Raw genomic sequence first — 27034 nt, 5'->3', positions numbered from 1 at the left:
GCGGAAGTTACAGCGCGAGTGGAGGAGAAGCGAGGAGAAGAGAGCAGACTGCGCCCAGCGGTGGATGTGGTAACGGACAGCTGCAGCGGCGGGGAGAGCGGGCAGCATGGAGGCAAACATCGCACCACAGCCTCTATCTTCCACCTACCACGCATCCCCTTGTGTTGATACCAGCGTCTCTCCTGTGATGATGTCATCACAGGAGACGCTTGTATCAGCGCATGGGATGCCTGGGAGAGGAAGTAGATGGAAGATAGATGAGATGTTTGCCTCCATGCCCGCTCTCCCCACCGCTGCAGCCTATACATGGGGGCAACTGTACTGGCTACCTTCCTATACTGGGGGCAACTATACCTGGCTGCCTATCAAAGCGGGGGCATCTATACTGGCTACTTACGTATGCCAAGGGCAACTATACTGGCTACCTTCCTATACTGGGGGCCAACTATGCTTGGCTGCCTATCAATGCTGGGGCATCTATACTGGCTACCTACCTATGCTAGGGGCAACTATACTGGCTACCTACCTATGCTAGGGGCAACTATACTGGCTACCTACCTATGCTAGGGGCAACTATACTGGCTACCTACCTATGCTAGGGGCAACTATACTGGCTACCTTCCTATACTGGGGACAACTATACCTGGCTGCCTACCTATGCTGGGGGCAACTACACTGGCTACCTACCTATACTGGGGGCAACTATACCTTGCTACATACAGTGGATGCACCTACCTGCCTAGCCTATACTGGGGTTAACAATACTGGCTACCTATACTGGAGGCACATACCTGGCTGGCTTACATATAATTACATATAGACTTATACTTGAATAATTGAAAAAATCCACCTTGTGAGGGTCAAATTTGGGTTGAATAATTGAAAAAATCCACCTTGTGAGGGTCAAATTTGGGGGGTCGACTTATACACAGGGTCGACTTGTATCCAAATATATACGGTATTACTGGTTAGCACTGTGACTGTATGGCTAGTACCCTTGCCTTGTGGTTCTAGGGTCTTGGCTGTTATTCCTGACAAGTATAGAGTTTATATAAAGTTTATATAAACTACAAACATATATTTAAATCATCTTGGTTACTCCACTTTCTTCTTACACCCCAAAATACAAATCAGCAGGAAAACTGCCCCATCCCCAAACTCGCCCTGTGATAGGTTAAGGGAATTGTGAGCCTCTCTGAGAAAGAAGAAGTACCAGTCATATGATTAGTGTAAAGTACTCTGTGGAAGAAGTGCCAGCATTAAAATATCACTATGAAAAAAACTGTACACTTTAAAAAAGGTGTACATTTGTCCAAGAGCAATTTGCACCGTTAGTGACCTATTTACCTTGTAGCTGTCACTTAGCGTAAATATCATTAATCTGACAACCTTTTACCACCAGTTGGAATGGTTCAACTACTCTTGAGAGATTCTCAAGTTTTTTTTTCCACTTTCAAAAGCACTCCAAGCAAGGGCTTATTCAAAGCTGCCAGATCGCCTAAATTGTCATGTACTGCTATTCTGGCAGATGGACTGTGCAATTGCTTTTCAGGGAGTGGTTTTTTTGAAGATAAAAGATAGCTTGAGATAGCTTGAGAATCCCCCATAAGCAAATGTACTAGTCTAAAACCTGACATGCTTCCTGCTCCATGTCCTCTACCTCTGATGGTGCAGAATATATCCAGTGTGTGTGTGTGTGTGTGTGTGTGTGTGTGTGTGTGTGTGTGTGTGTGTGTGTGTGTGTGTGTGTGTGTGTGTGTGTGTGTGTGTGTGTGTGTGTGTGTGTGTGTGTGTGTGTGTGTGTGTGTGTGTGTGTGTGTGTGTGTGTGTGTTTGTGAGTTGTATCCGTTATCTAGGCTCCTCTATATGAGCAACAAAATGTGAAACATTTTATTTAGTGCCTGCTATTGTATTTTCAGGAAGTAAGATTATAATACCTACTGTGTACGACAACTATATAAGAAGTAAAACATGTACAGTAGAAAAGAGGATCAGCACAGCTTATAACAAAAATGCTCATTTATGTTATTGTTGCATACAGTTAAAATCAAGTGCAGCTGCAGACCGCTGTTTCATGGGGTATATTTTTTACAAACGGGATACCCCTTGAAGTAGAGGTCTGTAGCTGCACTTGATTTTAACTGTTTGTATGGAACAACAGTTAAAGAGCATTTTTGTTACAAGCTGTGCTGATCATTTTTATCACTGTGCATACTGTGTGATACTACGACTGATCGTAGCACCCTATTTTCCCCATGTTTGCCAGAGAGTGCTCTATTCCTTTTTTGTTTGCTATACAAAAAAAATGTACAGTGCATTTAGTAAGGGACAAATGTATGTATAACTACAGTAAGTATTTATTTTGCCATAGATATGCGGTAAATATTACTACGCTATATACACAGGTGTCTACCTGTCACAGGTGCAGCTGACCATCAACGCCAACAGGTTGTAGATGATATAAGTGAAGATCACTGCAGTGATTGTACCCCGAGGTATAGAGTAACTTGGGTTCTTCAAGTCTCCTGAAATAGCAAATGCAATTAAATCAGCAAAGAAAGGCTGTTTAACATCAAATCCTACATTTAAACACATTTATTATTTACTTCACTCATGTATCTTCAGTGAGACATTTTTATTATGTTAGTCACACACATACACAACAATTTAGAATTGAATTTCTATGAATCTGTATTGAAATTTATGATTACATTTAGGAGACGTGCCTTGCATTAACCACATCAATTGTTATTTTCCATTTAAAGTAGACCTGAACTCTTGCATAGGACAGAAGGAAAACATAGTGCAATGCACCCTGTATGTATTTAGAGAGTTTAGCCTGTCTAATTCCCCTTCATCTGTGACTAATCATCACCGTTATTTGATCTCTCAGCAGTGTCAACTCAGGAATGTCCTCTGCCACAGCAGAAGAGCTAATTTGTAAACACGGGGAGTTAACAATGTCTGCTTCCATGAAAGCAGGAAGTAGACAAACTGCAGATTTATTGCAGAATTTGTATCAGCTGTAACAAAGAAATGTTTTTCTTTAAAGGTTATTATGCTGTTGTGTATCTTTTAGAGCAGAGAGGAAGTTCTGAGCTCAGGTCCGCTTTAAAGTGGATCCGAGATGAAAAACTAACTCTAAAAAGTAACTTGTCTAGATATCTTATCTAAAGTTTAGACAGTTTACACAGCAAATCTAGCAGCAAACAGCTTCAACAGTTTATGATTATTTATTCCTGTGATACAATGAGAGCGGCCATGTTCTGTTTGTCACATTACACACAGGCAAAGCTGATCTGCATCTCCAGCCCTCAGCCTGTGAAAACTTCACTTCCCTCTCCTCCTCCCCTTTGCCTCTGAAATCTCTGGCTAGTAACCTCCTCCTGCCAGGACTGAGCTCCCATAAGCCCTTGCTACTAAGGCTTAGAGTGCCAAGGCACTCTGGAGAAGCTGTGGGAGAGGCTTGTTTAGTTTACAGGGAATTATTAAAAAAAAAAAAAAGTATTTGGCTTGAGGAATGCCCTATAAACTATATGAAAGGAACACAATTATGCAATGAGTAAAAGTTTATCACGGATCCTCTTTAATCCTACCCTACAAATAATAGCAAGGCCCTCATCCAAATGCCTTATGCTTCATCCTACGAAAACTTCTAGGTCCTCCACCAAGCCTCTTTCTCCAGGTGTTGCCCACCACCTCCTAGTGCTAGGTGATGAGACAATTAAGGGTGGGGAATTGGGCACAAGCATGCCCTTTGGTAGGAGTACAAATCTTTCTATACTAGTGCTCCAGAAAGAAGGTATGATCAAACACATAGACACTACTTTTAATATTGTTTAATTCTTTTAGTTTTTCAGGCGTCCTTTCACTAAAAATCTCAATGAAAGACAGAGAAGTTGGCAACCAATATTAGAATTGCATTTAGCTTTTTGGCCATTTTTCACTAAACAGGAAACAGAATTAGTAGAAACTGAAATAGAAAAATTGCACAAATCTCGCTAGATTTGGGGGCTAACAGTGTATTATATGACATCTTGATTAGATAGTACAATGCTCAAATCAGTTTTTGCTAGTTGTATTTCCCCCCAAAAATACAGCTGTCAGATTACGGTAAATATTCATGTCTAGTTGCCACCTTTAGATCTTGTATCTACCTGTATCACCACTTTTCAGTTATCAAAGGCTCAGGTCTGGAGATCCTATTAATATCTTTAAGCCATTTACACAGAGGAACATAAAACCTTAAAATGAACAGAAAAAAATCTAACATGACAAGCTAGATAATAACTGTGTACTGTTCACTGATTGCATTTATGCTTTTACTTGTCTATCTCAGAATGGCTGGATTTACTGAATTGGGAGAGGTTTTCCTTAATTACTGACACAAATTGATCATTTTGGCTATGAATGAAAAGGAGTAAAAACTGAACAAAACTTTACTATATTAACTTAACCTGCCCCTACTCTATACAATATTTCCATGGATTAGACGTTACATCTGCTACAATCTTCAAACGTGGCAAGTATTATTTGTATAATTAATGTAACATTGATTAGAAAAGGTTATTCTTTGTGAGAGTAAGAGGGTGAGAGTATGTGGGTAGGTGTTCGGAGCTGTGTGATCATTAGCTGAATAGCAGTTAAAAGCTAGCGGTGGCAGTGCAGGTAATATCAATTGTTTTTATATTCTACTGTTTTATAGACTGAATTTGACTATTCAGCCTATACCGGCCACACAACCTTTTAACAACATTAATAATTTTTGCACAGGTTTTCATATCTATATTGCTTACATTTATAACATTTGTAAAGTGGCAATTTTCCCCTGTGTTAGTCAAAGCACATGGATACCTGAGGGAAGCTGCAGCTATTTAAAGCAGGTTCACTGAGCTACTCCAGTATTGTTGCCCATTGTGACCCCAATTACATTATTATTATTTATTGTATTTATAAAGCACCAACATATTAGGTAGCACTGGACAATAAATAGGGATTCATATAATGTAAACAAGAGAGGTAGCACACGGTTATACAACATAGCAAGGTTATACACAAACAGGGTATAAGATACATGAACATGTGATTTTACAGAGACCCAGCAATTTAAGTTCAAGTTAGTCCATAGGAAGGGTGTCATTGGTGAAGTCCCATGATTAAAAGATACACAGGGGGGGGGGGGGGGGGGGACAGCCAAAGGCTTACAATCTAAAGTCTAAAGGGTAGGGAGGAGTGACACACTAGGTAGGGCTGCAGAATAGGTGCTTGAGTTAAGGTGCGGTAGAGCGGTAAACGTATTTGACTGCGTATGTGAAGCTATGAATGCCTATGCAACAGCTGAAAGAAGCAGTGACTGACAGAGACAACTGGCATGCAAAAGTACATATGGTCACAAAGAGTTGGAGTCAACTGAACAAAAAAGGAGACAGGGTAGGAGGCCATTTTAAAGGCATACATTTTGAGGGTTTGCTTGAAGGTGTTGAAGGAAGGAGGGAGTCTGAGGAGGGGGAGGTGGGAGGGAGTTCCAAAGAGTGGGGGTGGCTCTTGAGAAGTCTGGCAAGTGCGTGCAGGCAGTGACAAATAAACAGGTAGTCAGAAAGAGGTCATCGGAGGACTGGAGGGGTGGGGGGTATATATCTGTGGACGAGCTCAGAGATGTATCTCAGTGTTCAGCAGACCGAGAGGGAACCTGCGTCACTGATGAATTCTATGTAAGCTTCAAGCAGGATGCTGTGATCAAAGAGGACAGTCCTATTTGATTAACAGGCTATTTGCAGTACTGCCTGAAAAAGGTCATAAGGGTGTAATTAACCATTTGCAGTTGCTGTGATGGGACCATTTCTACTCTCAAATGTTCAATGTAACAGTATAACAGTATAATCTACATTAACTGTAGTAACTTTTTAGTTTGCTAGTGCCCCATTTTAGAACATAGATGCTGCAAGGAAATGATGAAGGCTGCAGAGAAAAAAAATTTTTAGTTTGGATAGTGTGGTCTGGGATTTTCTGGAATTTCATTGTTGTCTTGTGATCAATCTTACTCGCAGGATTTCCCATAAAGAAGCCAAGAAGAATTCAAACTTCTAACTAGTATTTTATGTGATTCCTCATTTTCTGGACCATTAGTTTTCATATTAAAGTGACAAACTTCAATGGAGGTCTCAGGTACAGAAAGAGAAGGAAAATGTCTCTCATAGGGACACAGACAACAATACAACTACCCAAGGATACTAGGCTCTTCCCTTATTACTCAAAACCAAAATAAAAACATTTCCTTGAATTGGTCTTTAGGGAGTCTAGCATTCTTCTTGATATCCTTATGTCGGTGCAGACTTCCTCTCCAATATTTATAACAGAAAGACAGGCTGTACAGTGACTGGATAGTGTAGTGGTTAAGGGCTTTGCCTTTGACATGGGAGACCAGGGTTTTAATCCTGGCTAGGGTAAGTACCTATTCAGTAAGAAGTCCTTGGCCAAGACTTTCTAACACTTAGTGGCTGCAGCTCTTGAATGATAGTCCAACAGTAGAAAAGCGCTACACAAATATTAGGATTATTATTATTATTACATATTCATTGCGCCATCTAGTGGCCAGAATATTCAAACAGATACAGGGCCACACCAAGGAGTGTTATTATTTTATCTCTACACCATACCATAAGTTTACTTTAAAGAGGAACTGTAGGGAAAATAACATAATGAATAAAATGTATTATTATTATTATTTTTTTTACAATAATAATTTATAGATCATTTAGTCGGTGTTTGGCCATTGTAAAATATTTTCTCTTCCTCATTTACATTCTGAAATGTATCACTGGTGGTGACATCTTTACTTCTGCCAGGTGATCTGTATGGAATGTTCGTTACTGAGAGTTCTATGCACAGAGCAGGGCTGCCCAATGCGTCGATCGACTGCAGGACTGCAGGGTAGATCGCATCAGCATTTTAAAATAGTACGCCAGACGCTGAGTATGCAGCGCCAGCGTACCGTCTGATTGTGTTGCTCTGCTGCTCTATGCAGAGCAGCACACAGCCAATAGGGAGAGGCAAAGGGAGAGCCGCGTCCTGCCCACCTCCTTCCTTCCCAGCCCTCCCCCTTTGACCGCAGCTCTCCTCAATATGTTGTCCAGATCCCCGCTGCCTGGCTTGCAGCACTGAGACATCTGATTAGCGGCGATCCGCAGTGAAGAGGAGAGCGGTGGGTAAGGACTTGTAAACAGGAAGTGCTTTGCCTGTATACACGTTGTAGGCTTGTATGCCTAGCTATCTTTATGTGGGGGCACCTATACCCGGCTATCTATATGTGGGGGGGGGCACCTATGCCTAGCTATCTATGTGGGGAGCACTAATGCCTAGCTATATATATATATATATATATATATATATATATATACATATATATATATAGGGGGCACCTGTTCCTAGCTATCTATATGGGGGGCACCTATTCCTAGCTATCTATATGGGGGGCACCTGTGCCTAGCTATATGGGGGCACCTATGCCTAGTTTTATGGGGCACCTATGCCTAGCTATCTATATGGGGGGCACCTATGCCTAGCTATCTATATGGGGGGACCTATGCCCAGCTATCTATATGGGGAGCATCTATGCCTAGCTACCTATATTAGGGGAACCTATACCTGGCTATTTTAAATATTGGTAGATCTCTTGAGCTCGGGAATTTTCAAAGTAGCTCGCGAGTCAAAAAAGTGTGAGCTGTCCTGGCACAGAGGGAGAAGTTGCTTGCTTGGCAGTTGGAAAAAGCTGTTATTTTCCACTATGCAATAAGTCAGACAGCTAACTGTCAGGACCAAGGTCATGACATCACACTGTGGGAGGGGTTTCACCACAATATCAGCCATACAGACCTCCCTGATAATCTATTCGAGAAAAAGTAAAGGTTTCTCGTGGGAAAGAAGGTATCAACTACTGATTGGAATGAAGTTCAAACCTTGGTTAAAGTTCCTGTTTAAAACCGGTTTGGGCATTCCAGTTGAAGCAAAATGCTACTTTTACAGTGCATAAATAAATGTCTGATTTACCTATGCATTTTTTGCTTATAAATAACCTCAAAGTTTTGCTTGTTTCTGTACACGAGTAAGTAGCAGGTTAAATGTCATAAGTGAAAGAGAGTGAGAAGCCAGAAATGATGGACAAACAGCAGAGTGAAAGGTTTGAAAAATGGAAACCCACACAAAATAGTAGACAATATGTAAAGCATAAACTGAAGCATTAAGGAATCTTTAGCATTACCTGACATGTTGGATCCTGCCATAATCCCCGTACAACCATTAAACATGACAGCAAAGACTATGGCGAAATTCATCATCTTTCCTGTAGTGTAATCCCTTGCGTACTGTGCTGTAGTAAAGACATCAGATACGGTTATTATAGAACCACGGACCACAGAATCTTTATGCAGACCATGTATTAGAATGTAAGTAAGAGACATCTTAAATACATATGAGAATACTAAGCACACATTGAACAATGCATCCTATTATTGATGTACGGTAGTCTTTTTTTTTTTTTTTTTTAGTAAAATAGTACAAGAATATACAGCTATCAGAGCAGATAAGACTAATCACCTATGTGTGCAATATTTTAAACAACACAGTACATAGATTGCAGGTACACCAAAGTGTGTATAATTGCACTGACAGCTCTGTGTGGTAAGCAGGTATTTCTGTAAAGATGCAAATCTTCTGACCATGTGCAACAGACCAAATCATTTCTGGAAATAACTCATTCCAATGTACAAAATATTCAAGATAATGTCTGTTCACAAAATATGTTGACTTACACTGAACTAGCCACGGAATCAAACATGTTTTTTTAAATTGGAACTCTAGCTATTTTATTCTGATTGAGCAAGGAAGGATAAGGATGAGGGACTAGAAAAATACATTTCTTCACATGCACATTTTGACTTTCCTAGGGGCAGCACAGCACTTTTTTTTAAATCATGTAGTTAGCCCTTCCGATCGCCTCCGGCCATCAGAGCAAACAGGAAATCCCGTTCAGAATGGGATTTCCTGTTTGACTTCCCCATCGCCATGGCGACGATCCATGTCATGGTGTCTGGGGGAGTCCCGATCCACCCCTTAGCACAGCCTGGCGGTGATTGACCAGGCTGCGCAAGGGGTCTTGGGGGGGGGGGGCCTCTAACGCGGCGGGTAGCGGCAAATCGGGGCAAAAAGCGTGCAAATCGGCCCACCAGGGGCTGAGAAATCCTCCATGGCAGCTTAACACGAGCTCAGCTCGGGCTTACCGCTGAGGAGATTAAAGGACAACTGAAGTGAGAAATATATGGAGGCTGCCATATTTATTTCCTTTTATACAATACCAGTTGCCTGGCAGTTCTGCTGGTCTATTAGGATGCAGGAGTGTCTGAATAATATCAGAAACAAGCATGAAGCTAATCTTTCAGATCTGACAATAATGTCAGAAATACCTGATCTGCTGCATGCTTGTTCAGGGTTTATTGCTAAAAGTATTATGCAGGGGATACATGGTACGTTTTGTACCATGTATCGAGCCGCACAATAGATTGCGGTGCGTCCCCGCTCGTCCGTACGCGCGGCCGGATCGATTCCTGCTCGTACCCACGGACGGCTTCTTATCTTCCGCACGTTTCTTCTACTGTCCTGCCCGCCGGTATCGAGTGCGGAATCGATCCGGCGGGGTATCGGACACGTCGGAAATGATCAATCGAGCCATGAGCGTCTCGATTGATTAAAAAAAAGGCACCGTGTATAGCCAGCATTAGAGACAGAGGATTAGCAGGATAGCCAGGCAACTGGTATTGCTTAAAAGGAAATAAATATGGCAGCCTCCATATCCCTCTCATTTCAGTTCCCTTTTAATTAGCTACATTTAATTCTCTCACTAGGGCCCATATGCAATTCACTTTTTCACCTGAGTTTTCTCCTAGGTGATATTTCTACAACTCGTAAATAAAATACCTTTTAAACCACCAACAACTAAACAAATACTCAAAACAATTTAGACAACACTTTTTCACCTACGTTTTGGTACTTTTTTCCGAGGTGGATCCGAGGTGAACTTTTACACATTGCATAATTGTGTTCCTTTCCTATTGTTTATAGGGCATTTCTCAAGCCAAATCGTTTTTTGTTTTTGTTTTAATACTCTAATTCCCTATAAACTAAAAAAGCCTCGCCCACAGGTTTTCAGAGAGCCAAGGCAGTAGCAAGGGCTCATGGGAGCTCAGTCTGGGCAGGAGGAGGGGGAGGTGTTACTAGCCATTGATTTCAGAGGCAGAGGGGAGGAGGGAGGAGGAGAGGGGATTAGGCTGATGGCTCAAGATACAGATAAGCCTTCCTCTGTGTAATGTTTACAAACAACATGGCCGCTGTCATTGTATCACAGGAATAAATAATCATATTCTATTAAAACTGTTTGCAGCTAGATTTGCTGTGTAAACCATCTAAACTTTAGGTAACATATATAGACACGTTACTTGTTATAGTTAGTTTTTCATCTCGGATCCGCTTTAGGTGCTAAAAAAGTTATTTTAAATCAAAGATGAAAAATTATCTCCTAGGAGAAAAGTAGAAAAAGTGAATTGCATATGACCCCAGGTTAGGTGATGTCAGGAGATACTGCAGAAGGGGAGTGTGCTGCAATTTTCTGGAGAATGTTTTGCAACTTCAAGATGTCCATGTGGTTGGGACAGGCAAACATCTTTGTTTTAAGGAGGCAGAGGGTCACTAGAAGTTGGGTCTAGGCGCAGCCATTGCCCCCAGAGAAACAGCACAAAGGGTAGATCTGGACCCTTTATTCTGCAGCAAGTCTGTTGATGTGTACTGTAGTTTTTTTATATACAGTGGCTTGCAAAAGTATTCGGCCCCCTTGAAGTTTTCCACATTTTGTCACATTACTGCCACAAACATGAAACAATTTTATTGGAATTACACATGAAAGACCAATACAAAGTGGTGTACATGTGAGAAGTGGAACGAAAATCATACATGATTCTAAACATTTTATACATATAAATAACTGCAAAGTGGGGTGTGCGTAATTATTCAGCCCCCTTTGGTCCGAGTACAGTCAGTTGCCCATAGACATTGCCTGTTGAGTGCTAATGACTAAATAGAGTGCACCTGTGTGTAATCTAATGTCAGTACAAATACAGCTGCTCTGTGACGGCCTCAGAGGTTGTCTAAGAGAATATTGGGAGCAACAACACCATGAAGTCCAGAGAACACACCAGACAGGTCAGGGATCAAGTTATTGAGAAATTTAAAGCAGGCTTAGGCTTCAAAAAGATCTCCAAAGCCTTGAACATCCCACAGAGCACTGTTCAAGCGATCATTCAGAAATGGAAGGAGTATGGCACAACTGTAAACCTACCAAGACAAGGCCGTCCACCTAAACTCACAGGCCGAACAAGGAGAGCACTGATCAGAAATGCAGTCAAGAGGCCCATGGTGACTCTTGACGAGCTGCAGAAATCTACAGCTCAGGTGGGGGAATCTGTCCATAGGACAACCATTAGTCGTGCACTGCACAAAGTTGGCCTTTATGGAAGAGTGGCAAGAAGAAAGCCATTGTTAACAGAAAAGCATACAAAGTCCCATTTGCAGTTTGCCACAAGCCATGTGGGGACACAGCAAACATGTGGAAGGTGGTGCTGTAGTCAGATGAGACCAAAATGGAACTTTTTGGCCAAAATACAAATCGCTATGTGTGGCGGAAAACTAACACTGCACATCACTCTGAACAAACCATCTAAACTCTCAAATATGGTGGTGGCAGCATCATGCTCTGGGGGTGCATCTCTTCAGCAGGGAAAGGAAAGCTGGTCAGAGTTGATGGGAAGATGGATGGAGCCAAATACAGGGAAATCTTGGAAGAAAACCTCTTGGAGTCTGGAAAAGACTTGAGACTAGGGCAGAGGTTCACCTTCCAGCAGGACAACAACCCTAAAAATAAAGCCAGGGCAACAATGGAATGGTTTAAAACGAAACATACCCATTTCTTAGAATGGCCCTGTCAAAGTCCAGATCTAAATCCAATTGAGAATCTGTGGCAAGATCTGAAAACTGCTGTTCAAAAACGCTGTCCATCTAATCTGACTGAGCTGGAGCTGTTTTGCAAAGAAGAATGGGCAAGGATTTCAGTCTCTAGATGTGCAAAGCTGGTAGAGACATACCCTTTAAGACTGGCAGCTGTAATTGCAGCAAAAGGTGGTTCTACAAAGTATTGACTCAGGGGGCTGCATAATTATGCACACCTCACTGTAATAAACAGCGGAAAAGCCCCTGCATGTTCTGCCAGCAAGGCGGCTGATTCCGCGTCTGATGCGGCGGTTTGTCCGCGTCAGCATGCGTCTGGTTTGTCTGGAGCTGATGGTGCCCATGGGCAGAGTGGCGTGGGGGCCGCCGCATGTTCTGACGGCAAAGCGGCGGATTCCGCGTCCAGTGCGGCGGGTTCCCCGCGACAACATGCATCTGGGTTAGCTGGACCTAGTAGTGCACACAGATGGAGAGCTACTCGCTAGACAGGCTCTTTATACCAATAGGAGGAAGATCAGCTGATCGGGACGGTCAGCTGATTCCTGCTCGGCTATTGATTGGTTGATGGGAGCTGGGCGGCGCTGTGGGGTGCTTTACTATATATATCTCTTGCTGTTCAGTTGCTGGTTGTCTGGCGTTGTGAATGCCCATGTGTTAGCACTCAGACCTTAGTCAGATCCTTCAGTGTGGTGGAACCAGGAGGTGTGAGGATCCGCGTGGCTGCCTGCGCAGGCAGGCAGCCTTTTGACCACTGTTCAGGTCTGCATTCTGCAGGTCTCTGGAAGAGAGACCTTTTGTCAGTATTGCAGCTTGCTGCTGAGGAATTTGCATATGTTTGTCATGCAGATTGCCTAGCCACATCCCTTGTGGGCTTGCTCTATAAAGAGCTATGTTTCCCACAGTAAGTGGCTGGTCATAAGAGTTAAATCCTGTGTAACACTCGCCTGGAGTGTCAGCCTTGCTCTTTGTTGAAGATTAGCCTAGAGTAATCCCTGGAACTGCACTAGGCAGGTTTCCCTAGTGCAGTTAGGATTGCTTATCTGTTTTGTTTGTCTGTCGGTGGTTAGTTAGGCGTGTTTGTCTCTATTGTGCTTATCACGTGGAGACCGCGCATAAACGTGTGCACTGTTGCGAATGAGTGCGATGTTCGCGTTTAGGTAGCGTTTGTTATTTTCTGTATCTCCTCATTGTATGATTTGCTGTGCCTTTGCTACTCTTGTGCTCTGCCTTGCTGTAACCTTGTGTCACGTCTGGCGATCGCACCTCTCGCGATCGCGTTCCTACTTCATATCTGCTGTGGTGTGTGCACCGTCGCGGGTTGGCGACTAGTTTGGTGCACACACATACAATCTGTCTCTGTGCTCATTCTCAATCGCCTCTCTTGCAATTGCGTTCCGTCCCTTCATGCAATTCCTGTCTAGCGTGTGTGGTAGGGCAGAGGAGCTGTTCCTCTGCACTCCACAGCTCCCCCTGTCGACAGGAATTTTCCCTCTACAGCTGCATTGCACCTTTTGCTGGGTTCCCGCAAATTATACGCTTGTGGAGGATTTCCGCAGTGTCAGCGCACGTCTTGTGCGCTGATCACGGAGAGAATTCCACAATCGTTACAGGAGGACCTGGGAATCCACACTTAGCCAGTTACTTTATATCATCTGTGTTATTCTCTAGCATAGTTCCAGGGTGTTGAGATCACGGCCCTCACACCCCAGACTAGGAATACTGTATATCATCTGTGTTATTCTCTAGCATAGTTCCAGGGTGTTGAGATCACGGACCTCACACCTCAGACTAGGCCTTGTTCTGATATCTGTTATGACCTGTAGCTTTCTTGACTATTCTTCTGATCTCTGATTTGGTACCTTGCATATCTGATACACTGTTGCCGACCCGGCCTGTCTGACCTTCCGGCTGTTCCCCCCCCCCCCCTCAGGGTGGCCAGCCTTCCCGCAGGGGTCCCCTGTTCTACAGAGGGGACACTGCTCCTTATCAGTCAGGGACTCCCTCTCCAGGTGTCCTTGACTGCAGTAGAGTCTTTTATTATTATTATTATTTATTAGATTTATATAGCGCCAACATGTTACGCAGCGCTGTACAATAAATAGGATTACAGACAATGATAACAGGGTTGACAGAACAATACAGGTAACAGACCATAGATACAACAATACAGGTAATAGCAATAAGATACGCAACACAATGCAGATAATAGTACAATGCCAGATCATAAACTGGAATGGTAGTGGTAAAAAATTACCAGTTCCAAATTCTGGGTAAAGTGCACACAGTCAAGTATGATACACAAGGGAAGAGGGCCCTGCCAAAGGCTTACAATCTAGAGGGAGGGGCTGGTGACACAAAAAGGAGGGGGTGCATCAAGAAGTTATTGGCAGAAAGGATTAGGGTAGTGTTGAGTTGATGTAGGCCTCCTTGAAGAAGTGAGTTTTGAGTGCTTTTTTGAAGGTGTTGAAGGTGGAAGCGAGCCTGATGGGCAGCGGGAGAGAGTTCCACAGGATAGGGGCAGCTCTAGTGAAGTCTTGCAGTCTGGCATGGGAGTGCGAGATGCGTGGGGTGGTTAAGAGGAGGTCGTTGGAGGAGCGAAGTGGGCGGCCAGGTGTATATCTGCTGACCAGGTCAGAGATGTAGGTTGGGCAGGACTTGTGTAAGGATTTGTATGCCAAACATAGGATCTTGAAGCTGATTCTGAAGTGAATTGGAAGCCAATGAAGGGATTTGCGTAGGGGAGTTGTGGAGACAGAGAGGTGGGAGGAGTAGATGAGTCTGGCTGCTGCGTTCATGATGGATTTTAGGGGGGCGATGCGGTTTTGAGGAAGGCCTGACAAGAGGGAGTTGCAGTAGTCCAGGCGGGAGATGATGAGGGCATGGACAAGGAGTTTCTCTACTTATTGGACCACCTGCTACCCCGGTGGTCCAAAGGTTACTGTTGCACCAAAACACTTACACACTCAGGTGTCTAGAGGTTAGACATATTTGATTATTGGCGATTCTGCAGATCCCCAATAATCAGGTATATCTGTATTCTTGGGGATACTGCAGATCGCCAAGAATCGGATTCTCTCTCTGGTTGCTGACACCTATCATTACACTCACTTTGCAGTTATTTATTTGTAAAAAATAGGAAACAAACTTGTGAGATATAATGCGGAAGGGGTATGGCCTGATTGAATACAAACACCTTAGATATTTATAAAAATACAAAACTTTATTAATCATTTACAAAAAACACTATGCAGAAATAACATAAAACCATGTATGGCAGAAGGGAACCCCCAGCTCCCAAAACACCCACACCCCAAAACCCGCTATACCCAGAGCCCTCTACTCTGATGAAATCCAGCCAGTGGACTTAGTGCACATGTATGATGATTCAAAGCTGCGCAGCTTGATGACAAAAAAAAAAAAAAAAAAAAAAAATCAAAAAATCTCCAGAGCATAAGCAGAAAACTCGAAAATCAAGAATCAAAAATTAGGATGCAATAAAGGAGTTCAGACTGGTCACCTAATGGATATAAACATTCCGGTGTAGAGAGAGGTCAAAGCAAGGAGCAGGTATCCTCAACTCCCAGCACACCATGCCGACAAGTCAATTCTGACAGCTTGTTAGTTGTTGCACACACACCAAGAGCAAATCTATTGCAGCATTTAGTTGAAAGCACAAGTCCATGTAGCAATGGCTCATTAGCAGAAAGCAGATAAATGAAAACAGTGTTATTGCCAGCAGTTCCTTGCAAATCTGCAGAAGCACTAGGGCTAGTATGTAGCAGCATAAATGGAAACAAGAGTCCATGCAGCAGGGGCTTGATGGCCACAAGCAGGTTGACAGATGTAGACAGTATTGATGTTAGCAGATCCTTGCAAGAAAGCACATCATTGCTGAAAGCAGGTCAAACAGCCAGTAGATGAAAAAGCAGCAGTAGCAATAGCCATGAAGCATAATAGCACTGTATGTCAGCCGAGCATATAAATATAAATGGTGTGTGATTGCCCAGTGGGCTCTTACTCATCCGGGCAGGTTTCGGCAACTAGCAGCGGTGTAGGCTGAGAGGAGGTGATGTCCTAGAGGAGCATGGGGACTCAGGTGCCCGGGGGATCCACCACCATAGAGGACGGCGTCCTCGATCGATTTCGCCGGCTACTACCGGCTTCTTTGTAAAAAATGTTTGGATTCATGTATGATTTTCGTTCCACTTCTCACATGTACACCACTTTGTATTGGTCTTTCACGTGGAATTCCAATAAAATTGATTCATGTTTGTGGCAGTAATGTGACAAAATGTGGAAAACTTCAAGGGGGCCGAATACTTTTGCTAGCCACTGTTGCTCCCTTGACCCCTGTATGGTTTTAGTTTTCTCTATTTGTGCTGATTAACCTCAAATATGTCTGTTTATTTTTCCCCCGTTTGCGCACCCGGCATAATCACACACCTGTCGCTGTTAATGTCCTGCGCATGTGTGGTGCAGTCCTTCAAGAACCGCGCATGCGCAGGACGCTTACGGCACATGCGCGACTTCAGCCAAAGTCACCAGGTTAACAGAGTCACCAGCAGGACCCAGAGGATGCCGAGGGACCTCATGAGCTAAGGGGGTCTGGAGGGAGCCCCAAGTAATAATAATCCTATAAACAAGTAAGTCCAGATTCTGTTTATTTTCTCTGTTCAGGGTCCCTTCAAGAAGTAAACTGGATATGGTGAGAACTGGCCCTCAGAAGACTGAAACCACTGTTTGGAAGGCATTTTCCTCTTAAAGCCTGGTACACACATCCAATTTTGATTGGCCAATGTTTGGCCAATTTTCCTTCCTTTACATTGTATGGAGCTCATCTAAAAAAACTGTATTCAAAATCGGTTGGACCTCATACTACATGGAAGTGGTAAAATGGGCTATCTTTGGCCAATCAATATTGAATGTGTGTACTCACCCTAAAGCTGAAATGGACAATAATTAACGTCGATGATTGTTATATGTGTACAGCGGCTGCCGATCAATATTGCTCAGGCATCGGGCAACATTAAGGATCCATCCTTAACAACCCCTGATGCCCGAGCATTACCTATCCCAATGCTATTTGCTTAAAACCACACCAACTAAATGAAGCCACTCCGTCATTCGCTGATCGTCATCCCTCTGCCCCCCTCCAAGGCAACAGAACACCTCAAGGCTAGAGATGTGTCTGTACAGCATCATTCCATGAACTGTCACCCGAGGGATGCTTTCCTGATCCCCAATGGGCGCCAATTCTCACATGTGTGTACTTCGCTTGAGAAAGACTGGTGATTAGTCTTAAGTGTGGTACACACATCAAATTTTGATTGGCTAATGATTGGTCAATTTTCCGCTTCCATGTAGTATGAGAGTTTACCTATAATCTGTTCAATCATCCTCACGATTTAAACTTTTTAGATACTTTTATCCTTTTGGCGCCTCTGCATCCATACTATGCTATATCAAGTCCTCCCCTGGTGCAGGGGTGTTACCCCCTTTTTTCCTCATCTATGGAGAGCGACTTCTTAATCCTGAATGGGGTCATGTCTAATCTCCCCACCTGCCTATACAGTGGTTGCCTTTGAGGTAACCCTGCTTTGTGAGTATAGCTTATTACTCTATCATACTTATTTTCAACTACCAGTACATACTACACTATATTTGGCTCTTGGTGTCCCTACTCTGCGCAGAGGGATATGGGGGCTGTCATATTTATTTCCATTTAAACAACACCAGTTGCCTGGCTAGCCTGCTGATCCTCTGCCTCTAATATCTTTAGCCATAGACCCTTAAAGAGACACTGAAGCGAAAAAAAAATTATGATATTATGATTTGTATGTGTAGCACAGCTAAGAAATAAAACATTAAGATCAGATACATCAGTGTAATTGTTTCCAGTACAGGAAGAGTTGAGAAACTCCAGTTGTTATCTCTATGCAAACAAGCTATTAAGCTCTCCGACTAAGTAAGTCGTGGAGAGGGCTGTTATCTGACTTTTATTATCTTAACTGTAAGTGAACTGTTTACTTTTTCTCTGCTAGAGGAGAGGTCATTACTTCACAGACTGCTCTGAAAGAATCATTTTGAATGCTGAGTGTTGTGTAATCTGCATATATTATAGAATGATGCAATGTTAGAAAAAAACACTATATACCTGAAAATAAAAGTATGAGAATATTTTCTTTGCTGCTAATCTTCTAGTAATTATTATATTATAGTACACAACCAATTCACTATATCATATTTTTTTTTTTTCGCTTCAGTGTCTCTTTAACAAGCATGCAGCAGATCAGACATTTGACATTATTGCCAGATCTGACAAGATTAGCTGCATGCTTGTTTCTGGTGTGGTTCAGACACTACTGCAGTTGAATAGATCAACAGGACTGCCAGGGAACTAGTGTTGTTTAAAAATAAATAAATATGCAGCCTCCAAAGTCTTCTCACTTTAGTTGCCTTTAACAAGAATGTTAATTGTGACAATACTATTTTTTATATGGGTTAAATTTAATGACTTAAAGTGAACCAAGCATAATTTTTAACGCCCAGTGCAGCTCTATAGCAAATTAAAAATGCATTCTAAAAATGTGGTTTATTATTATAAAAAAACAAAAACCTTTAATTTCACCTTATCTTTTTACATAGACAGTAACCTTCTACCTATTGTGCAAGGACTTGTGGTGGAGGAGCAACAGATGAAGGAAGGCAGATAAGAAATCACCTAATTAAACATAATTACCACAAACAAACCCTGAGTCTTCCCCACTGTACTTCAAACAGAAAACATTAGTCACACTTGAAGAATTTCCCACCTAGCCTGAATAATGGCAGTGGAAATGGTAGCAGGTGGGTGAATGTCTCAAACATGGCAGTCCTTTCAGGTATTTGAAGCTTTCTTATCAGTCTGCCGACAGCTTGTAAGCTACATACACACCTCGGATTTTTGCAAACGACCCGTCGTTTGGGCGTCCATACTATGGGTCGTTTGCAAAAATCTGACGTGTGTACCAGCCTGTACACACGTGCTACTGTCGGCAGAACGACCGCCCCGCGGGAGAGTCTGACGGATCTTTCATTTGTAAAATTATGGCGTGTGTGCGTGCCTTAATACACAACTGTAGCGAGGTGGATATGGAGGCTGCCATATGTATTTTCCTTTTAAACAGTACCGGTTGCCAGGCTGTCCTGTTGATCTATTTGGCTGCAGTAGTTTCTGAATGACACCAGAAACAAGCATGCAGCTAATCTGGTCAGATCTGACAATAATGTCAGAAACACCTGATCTGCTGCATGCTTGTTCAGGGTCTGCAGCTGAAAGTATCAGAGGCAGAGGATCAGCAGCATAGCCAGGCAACTGGTATTGCTCATAAGGAAATAAATATAGCAGCCTCCAAATCCCTCTCGTTACAGTTGTCCTTTAATTGTGTCTAGTGTTTAACTGTAGGATGTTTTGCACTGCTTACAGCAACACCCAACCTATAACAAAGATCTATATTTAATGCTAATCAACCTCAGGCCTGTAAATATTAAAGTACTCACATAGATAGTGATGTGCATATAATTAAGCTGGCTGCCCATGCCCAAGTTGATATTGAACAGTCAATTGATCTGCAGTTTTTTTCTATGTGGCATCACTCTCTCATTGTATAGTAGTAACACAGACCTGTGTGCTTTTAGTGGTATTTGCTCTGAAATGTATGACTCCTCACTGTCCATATCCATTGTGCATGATTGTTCTTTTTGCACTAGTTTTGATAAATCTGACCCCAATATGTCATTATCAGGCATAGATCTGTTTGTGTATGGGATGTGATAGTAATGATACAGTGCCCCCTACTGTGGGTAACATCATTTCATGTACAGCTTGACATGTATAGATTTGTAAGGTGCACTGCAAACTTGTATATGAATGCTTGTGAATGCATAAAAAATGTTTTATGCTTTTAATCGAAAACATATTCCAATTTGTTTTTATATGAATTTTGTTTATCTCAGAACCCACTATAATGAACTGCAGAGAAAAACGTTCAGCTAAACTGCGTAAGTATCCTCTGGGGTGTGTGTACCCCATGGGAGGAACCTAGGATACAGAGAACCCAACTGCATCATGGAACACAAAACCGTCAAAAGCTTTTGTATTTGACTAAATGAACCTAAAATCCTTCTGCTGACAGTGCTACAAAGGATAGGATTTTCTCCTTAGAACCACTAAAACAAATTCTGATCATTCCAGTTAACCAAAACTTTACTGGGCATTTGTTGATATTCCTGCCAAAGCTCTCCATGAGGGCAATGGTGGTCCCCCTTATTGCTGGATGGCCATACAAGGCCAAGGCAGCTGCCTTGATTGTCTTGTGGGTAATCCAGTCCTGCCCCACCCTGTACTGGGTTAGAGCTGGGACCTACTAGAGTGCTTCTGGCAGTGTTTTTGGATCTCTGGCAATTCCAAAAAATGCTTTGCCAATGTAAATGTATGGGCTGGGACCCACAGAAGCTATTGCACTTAGGGCAAAATGCAATCACAGGTCCTGCAGCATTTTGGGAGTGATTGTGCTCCAATACAAAAAATGATTTTGGAGCATTTTAGGGACCGATTGTGTTATGTTTAACTAGTAAAGTTTATTATACTTATTTGGTGTCCTGATATCCACTGTTTGCCCATAGCCCTGTCCTCTATCAGAAGAGATCACAGGTGGTTCTCTGACTGGAGCTAGAGAAGCACCTATGGCCTCTTCTGCTAGGGGGCAGGTCTACAGGCAAAGGCTGGACAACAGGACAACCAGTAAGTAAAATAAACGGTACTTATCCGTTAGCCAGGCGCATCCGGCAGGTGGCGCTGTTGTAGCGAATTTCGATGCGCTGTTGTATCTAATTCCATTCATACTCAGTGAACATAGTACTGTGTGAATGGAAGCGCCACAGGTGGCACTAATTACATTGATACGCAACGTAACTATACAGTGTTAATGCCAACGAATACATTGTATTTGAAGTGGCCGGAACTGGCACTTAATGGAATTCAAATGAAGGCGGCGGCAATGTAACACATGAAGCCGCCGCCTTCGTCTGTTTCCCCCTTTGCCCTCTCGCTTCTATCCAACACTGCCAGCTGGGGGGACACGCGTGTCCCCCCAAAGTCATTCGTCGCAAGGAAACAAGCAGTATTCCCTGCCGTGACGAACGACTCTGGGAGGACACGCATGTCCCCCCCAGCTGGCAGTGTTGTATAGAAGCAAGAGGGCAAAGGGGGAGAAGAAGAACAACAGACGAAGGCGGTGGCTTCATGTGTTACATTGCCGCCACCTTCATTTTAATTCCATTAAGTGCCAGTTCAAACAGGAAAAAAAACACAAATCAGAAGTGCTGTACAGTTTGCTGTACAGCGTTTCCAAACACCGGGAATCACAGTTGCAATTACCATGGGAATCGCTGGGCAACAAGCTGAAAGGACTTCAAAGCTCTGCAGCAATTCCTCGTGGGTCCCAGCCCTTAGGCACCTGTTGGGCCCCTACAAAATATCCTGGTAGTTCTTGTCCACTGTACATTCATTCAGCACTCTATATAGTGAATTCACTATTCATGCCTACCTGAAATTTGTAGCTGAACGTTATCTATGTATTCTTTGCTCCATGTTCTTTATATATAAGCTTTGCTCCTTGTTCTTTTTTAATAAATAATGTTTCTATGTGACATTGAAATCAAAAAGATGGAATAAACTGAAAGTGACCTCGAGGTATTTCCTGCCATGTACTTATTGTGTTGCTACAAATGTTCCAATTCTACAGGTCAAGACGACTCACAGTATGAATGATATCAGCCTTTTTCTCTAACAAATTGATGATTACAGAATCTTTCCATTTCTTGCCAGAATCTCTCAGTGGACTCCTTTAATTTCATTTTCTTTTGACCTTTACGCTGTCATAATGTAAGATTCATCAGGGAAATGAGATTTAGCTCTTTGTTCCACAAATGCCATGCCGAGACTGGAGATGGTTCAGATACTGCAGTGTGGTTCAAAGCATTTAATCAGATGTGGATATTTGAGTGGAATACATAGGATTTGCAGGCTAAATTCTCTAGTCACACATAAAAAAGGCACTCAGACCACTCTTCATGTGCAAGAGATCATTTCATACAATTACACAAGCATGTTTCATCGCTTGAGAGATGTTACAGCACAACAGATGCTATTAGCAACAAACAACAACTCTAGTGATGAGCAGTATCATAGATTTTTCACTCTTAGGGCAAACAACATAACTGAAAGCAAATATAAGGAAAAAGTACCCTCACTGAGCGACACCCATGACAAAAGCCATAGATAAGGTTAAAAAAGTAGTACAAATTTTATTAGGTTTAAAACACACAAAATGACATTAAAAACGATTTAAAAAAAATATCCCCAAATGTTGGCTGTAGCCAAACATCCTGTGTAACCACATATAATTATATAATATTCCAATATACCATATTAAAGAGTAACTGTCAGGCTGCAGAAGCTAATTTAAACCTCTATTCTCCTGTGTTAAACAGTTTAGAAGGAAGCTCAAAAGCCATTAGTGAAGATAAACATTTCAGTTACCTTTGATGTGTGCTTATCTTAAAGTCTGTTATAGACCCATAAAGACGCAAGCCGCAGCTAAACTGCAAAGCATTCTGGGGCCCTCCCCTCGGCTGCTAATGAGACGGTACAGCAGCTTGTGTAATCAGTCCAGAGCGTAGCACTGATAAATCTCCGGGCAGACTACACTGCAGGAGTCAGCTATTGTTCCTAGCCACATGGCTCATTAATATTCACTGCACACCGTGTTGTTCAAGAACGAGCTTATCTGTGATCAGAAGCAGGCAGGACATGACGACACATTTGGCTTCACAAACATGGAGCCTGCCATGAGCTGTCAGGAGCATCTATCTCTGCATATACTATATACAAATTCTGTGAAATCCAAACGTGGACAGTGAAATGCATATGTAATGTAAGTACAGCCAATCTTTAGCTACTGATATATGTGTTTATTTTCTCTGAGACCCTATACCTAACAGCTCCTCTTTAAATAACATACACTGAGGTAAGCAGGAAGATTGGTGATATTGTTGTACAAATTGTGCTATATAACAAAAATAGGTGGATTCATACAGAAAAAACTGCACTATGCCTGGGTAAAAAATAGTATATTATAGCAAATGGCACCTAGAAAAGGAAACGAAGTGCATCAAAATGGTGAGGCTTACCAAAGCTTTTCTAGGTGTAATTTGCTATAATATACTATTTTCTCATATATGTTATGCAATCACCATGCAGCAATGTATTAATCACAGGTTAGCTCTATGCCTGGATGCGCACATTATATTGTTCCCTGTGTATATGGTATACACATTTCTTTAGGATTTTTGGTGTTACCCTTTATGCAATCCTTTGAACTTTTTTGCATTTAAGCACATTTTTGTTTCTTTTGCACAAAAAATGTTTACGATTTTTTACCCAGGCACAGTGCAGTTTTTTCTGTATGAATCCACCTATTTTTGTTATATAGCACAATTTGTACAACAATATCACCAATCTTCCTGCTTACCTCAGTGTATGTTATTTAATATGGTATATTGGAATATTATATAATTATATGTGGTTACACAGGATGTTTGGCTACAGCCAACATTTGGGTATCTTTTTAAATCGTTTTTAATGTCACTTTGTGTGTTTTGAACCTAATAAAATTTGTACTACTTTTTCAACCTTATCTATGGCATTTGTCATGGGTGTCGCTCAGTGAGGGTACTTTTTTCCTTAAATTTGCTTTCAGTTATTTGCAACAAAATCGTGTAATTGTGTAGGTCAGCCTTATGCAACTGCGTTACAATATATATAATTTGCAAATATAGGCAGAAGATAAACTAAGGTTACCTAGATCATTATTATTTGTATAATATAGCATCACCGTCTCTTATGATATTTGTTAGGACTCAAAACTCAGTAAATTCCTGACATACACACACTGGTATTGTGAGTTCCTGTTATGTGTCGACCTGTCACACTGAGAACTAGGAGCAGTGTTGCTGCTGTCACCCAGTGACAGCTTTAGGCATTACAGCAAGCTTTCCTGGTTCTCACTTTGGCTTATTATTTGCCAGGAGTCTGCGTTGCATGGCAGTTGTCTTGCAGCCAAGTTCACCTAGAACACTCTTTATTAATTAATGGTTAGGTAAGTCTTGTTTTGCATCTGCTCTTTGATTGACTGCAATAATAATGTAATAAAATTCCTTCCTGCCTGGGCTTCATGCTGTTGTGTTGTTCAGCGGAGGGTGTGCTTTTGTATTGCTTTTTGTGGTAACTGACCTCTGCTTTGGTTTGGCTACGCTACTGTCTCATTCCCTGGTTCATCTGCCTGTCTGCTGGATGTTCTGTGTATGACCTCTGGCTGGTTCCTGACTTAGAGTTTGTTTATCCCTTGGATTAGCAAGTCATCTGACCTCCTGTGAATGAACTTTCGTGCCGTTCCTGGACTCTATATTAGCTGGGTTTTTGGGCATTTCATTGGTTACCTTGGCCTCAGAGCCAATACTTTGCTTGAATAAATCCTGGGGACAACCAAAAGTCAGATAGATGTACTGATGCTCTCCGGTCTCCCGTTCAAGTGGCGGCTTAGCTTTAGGTGAAGATCATGCTGGAGATTATAGTATTGGGTCTGAAAGGTAACTGATCACCTGGATACCTCACAGTATTATACAATAAGTGAGTGTATACTTGCACTGTTTACATGAAAACACATACTTAGCTGGTCCTTCACTGCAGAGTTGCCTGCATCTCTGCCCCCCCCCCCCCCCCCTCGGTCGCCAATGAACTTCCCCCACCACTTCCTGTCCACTGCACTAATAGCCCTGCCCATTGCTTGGTGTGCCACATACAGTGATGCCCGTGTGTGTGTCTGCACTTGAGTGCCGCACTGGGAATAAACAGATCCATGTAATACACCCTGACATACAAGAGGAAGTCCAAGTATTACAAACATTGAAATACATTTAAACCATATGTCTGATACAAACAAGGATAATACAGGTAATACATAGACATGCAGTAAACCGATTCAATGTAAATATGGATGAAATAGCAAGGTATATACAGAGGAAGGAGGATACAAAAGGCAGAGTTTATGCAATACTTATTGCAGCAGCAGGGTGGGTGCAGGGTGATGCCAGTGGGTAACAGTGGATGCCTGATGCTGTGCACCTTGTGGCACCCGCTGGCATCTCCCTGGACCTACGGTGCTGCTACGATAAGTATTGCATACACTTGGTCTCCACTGAAGCAGCAGCTGCAGCGAGCGCATAAGACTGGTCTACCTGCACATGCCGCTGGTGCACCTTCTTTCCCATCCTGTATTATTTTAGTGGTGCAGACTATCTATTGATTGATGACTGCACTTTTTATACACTTGGTTTTTGATGTATATTCATTGACACTAGTGCACTTTTTTTGCACTCGACACTTTTGTTACAATATATTTAATTCTTTTGCCTTGATTGTGTTGTATTCAGGCTTATTGGGCACCCATAATTTATTTATTTCCTTTTTGCACTTTTTAGTTGCTACTGTGATAGGGATTATATTCAACCATATGTAATTATTTATATGGTCATCAGCTGGCATACTGGCTACCCTCAGACCTGAGGGATTCTTTTGTTTGTTTGTTTTTTGGATTTGTCCTTAATAAAATTGATTACATTTGATACCAAGGGACTATTTGATTCTCCTTTGATAACAAACATCCACATTTGGGCAACTTTTGCTTAAGTTCAGTTTGCATATACTCTGCATCTACGTTGGATATGTATCATACATCTGTACTTTAATGGCAATACATGTTTCAATAGTGCCAAGCGTTCTTGCTTTGCTCCTGTAGCCAAAAGTTGAACACATTGTCATGGCAGGGAGCAATCAATATATATAATAAAAAGCCAGTGATCGGGTGGATCAGGCAGCAATATGTGATAAACTGGCAAGGTCAATAAAAGAGCAACAAGCTGAAGAGAAGAGTCAGGCAAGCTATGTAACTAAAATAAGCAACACAACTGGACCTAGATACTGAAATGTAATGAAAGTTGTAGCAGGTGCTGCAATGTCAAAGGGGCAACATGACGCACATTTGCACACACAAACTGCATGCATGAGCAATTCTGATCATCGTGCATGGATATAAATCACCCGAGGGATGATATTTACACACATGCACATGCTTCTTATCATAGCTACTACTGTACTCATGGCACATGCAAGCACAGACCTCTGCACAGAATGCCCACAGCCTCTAAAATTATCATGACAAAAAAAGCTACCTGTATTAGCAAAACAATTAGACATAAGTAGTCAGTTAGCTATATGCTGTACAGTATAATGTGAACATGTTTGAATTGCATGGAAAAAAAGAAAAGCAAAATTGAGAGCACCCAATAGTGTATTATTGATGATGGTGGATAAATTGTAGCAGCAAATTGAAATATACTCACAAGTGTGGGTTGCCAAAGTTCAGGCAACCACTATATGCACATAAGGGGATATTAGACCTGTCCCCACTCAGGTTAAGAAGTCGCTCTTCGTAGAAGGAAACAAGGGTCATCCACCAGGTGGATCAAAATAGCTTACAGAAGTAGCTTAGAAGTGTGTGTATAAAGCACAGCGCCTCTGTCCCAGAGGCGCTGTGCTTTATACACACACTTCTAAGTTACTCCTGTTGTATTTTTGCCTGAGGAAGCGGGCTTGAGACCCGTGAAACGCGTTGCATATTTTTCATATCACCATCAAAGGGTTATTCATTGAATTCAGTACCAGTAAAAACATGTACAGGAATCCCATGACTGGCACTTTGGTTTCCAAATTAACACTGATTAATACTGGTTTGCAGAAATACAACTATACTTTAAAGCTAATCCCTGAACTTCTTGCTGTGAGGGTTGTTCTATTGCAAAGTTTACCCTCTAGATTGTAAGTTTG

General features: G+C 42.2%; 1 protein-coding gene across 1 annotated transcript in view; it reads right to left on the bottom strand.

The window, feature by feature from the left end:
- The window catches only part of LOC137570632 (solute carrier family 12 member 9-like), a 366074-nt gene that overhangs the window by 220559 nt on the left and 118481 nt on the right, over nt 1–27034 (bottom strand). Inside the window, exons 5-6 of the mRNA XM_068279330.1 lie at nt 8258–8365; nt 2414–2525 (exon numbers count right to left, since the gene is read on the bottom strand). Coding sequence (XP_068135431.1) covers nt 2414–2525; nt 8258–8365 — 220 coding nt within the window. The remainder of the gene's footprint in view (nt 1–2413; nt 2526–8257; nt 8366–27034) is intronic.

The sequence above is a fragment of the Hyperolius riggenbachi genome, chromosome 4, assembly GCF_040937935.1.
Source record: "Hyperolius riggenbachi isolate aHypRig1 chromosome 4, aHypRig1.pri, whole genome shotgun sequence".
Taxonomy (NCBI): Eukaryota; Metazoa; Chordata; class Amphibia; order Anura; family Hyperoliidae; genus Hyperolius; species Hyperolius riggenbachi.
Note: the sequence above shows the minus strand (reverse complement) of the source record. Positions and strands in the feature narration are given on the sequence as shown.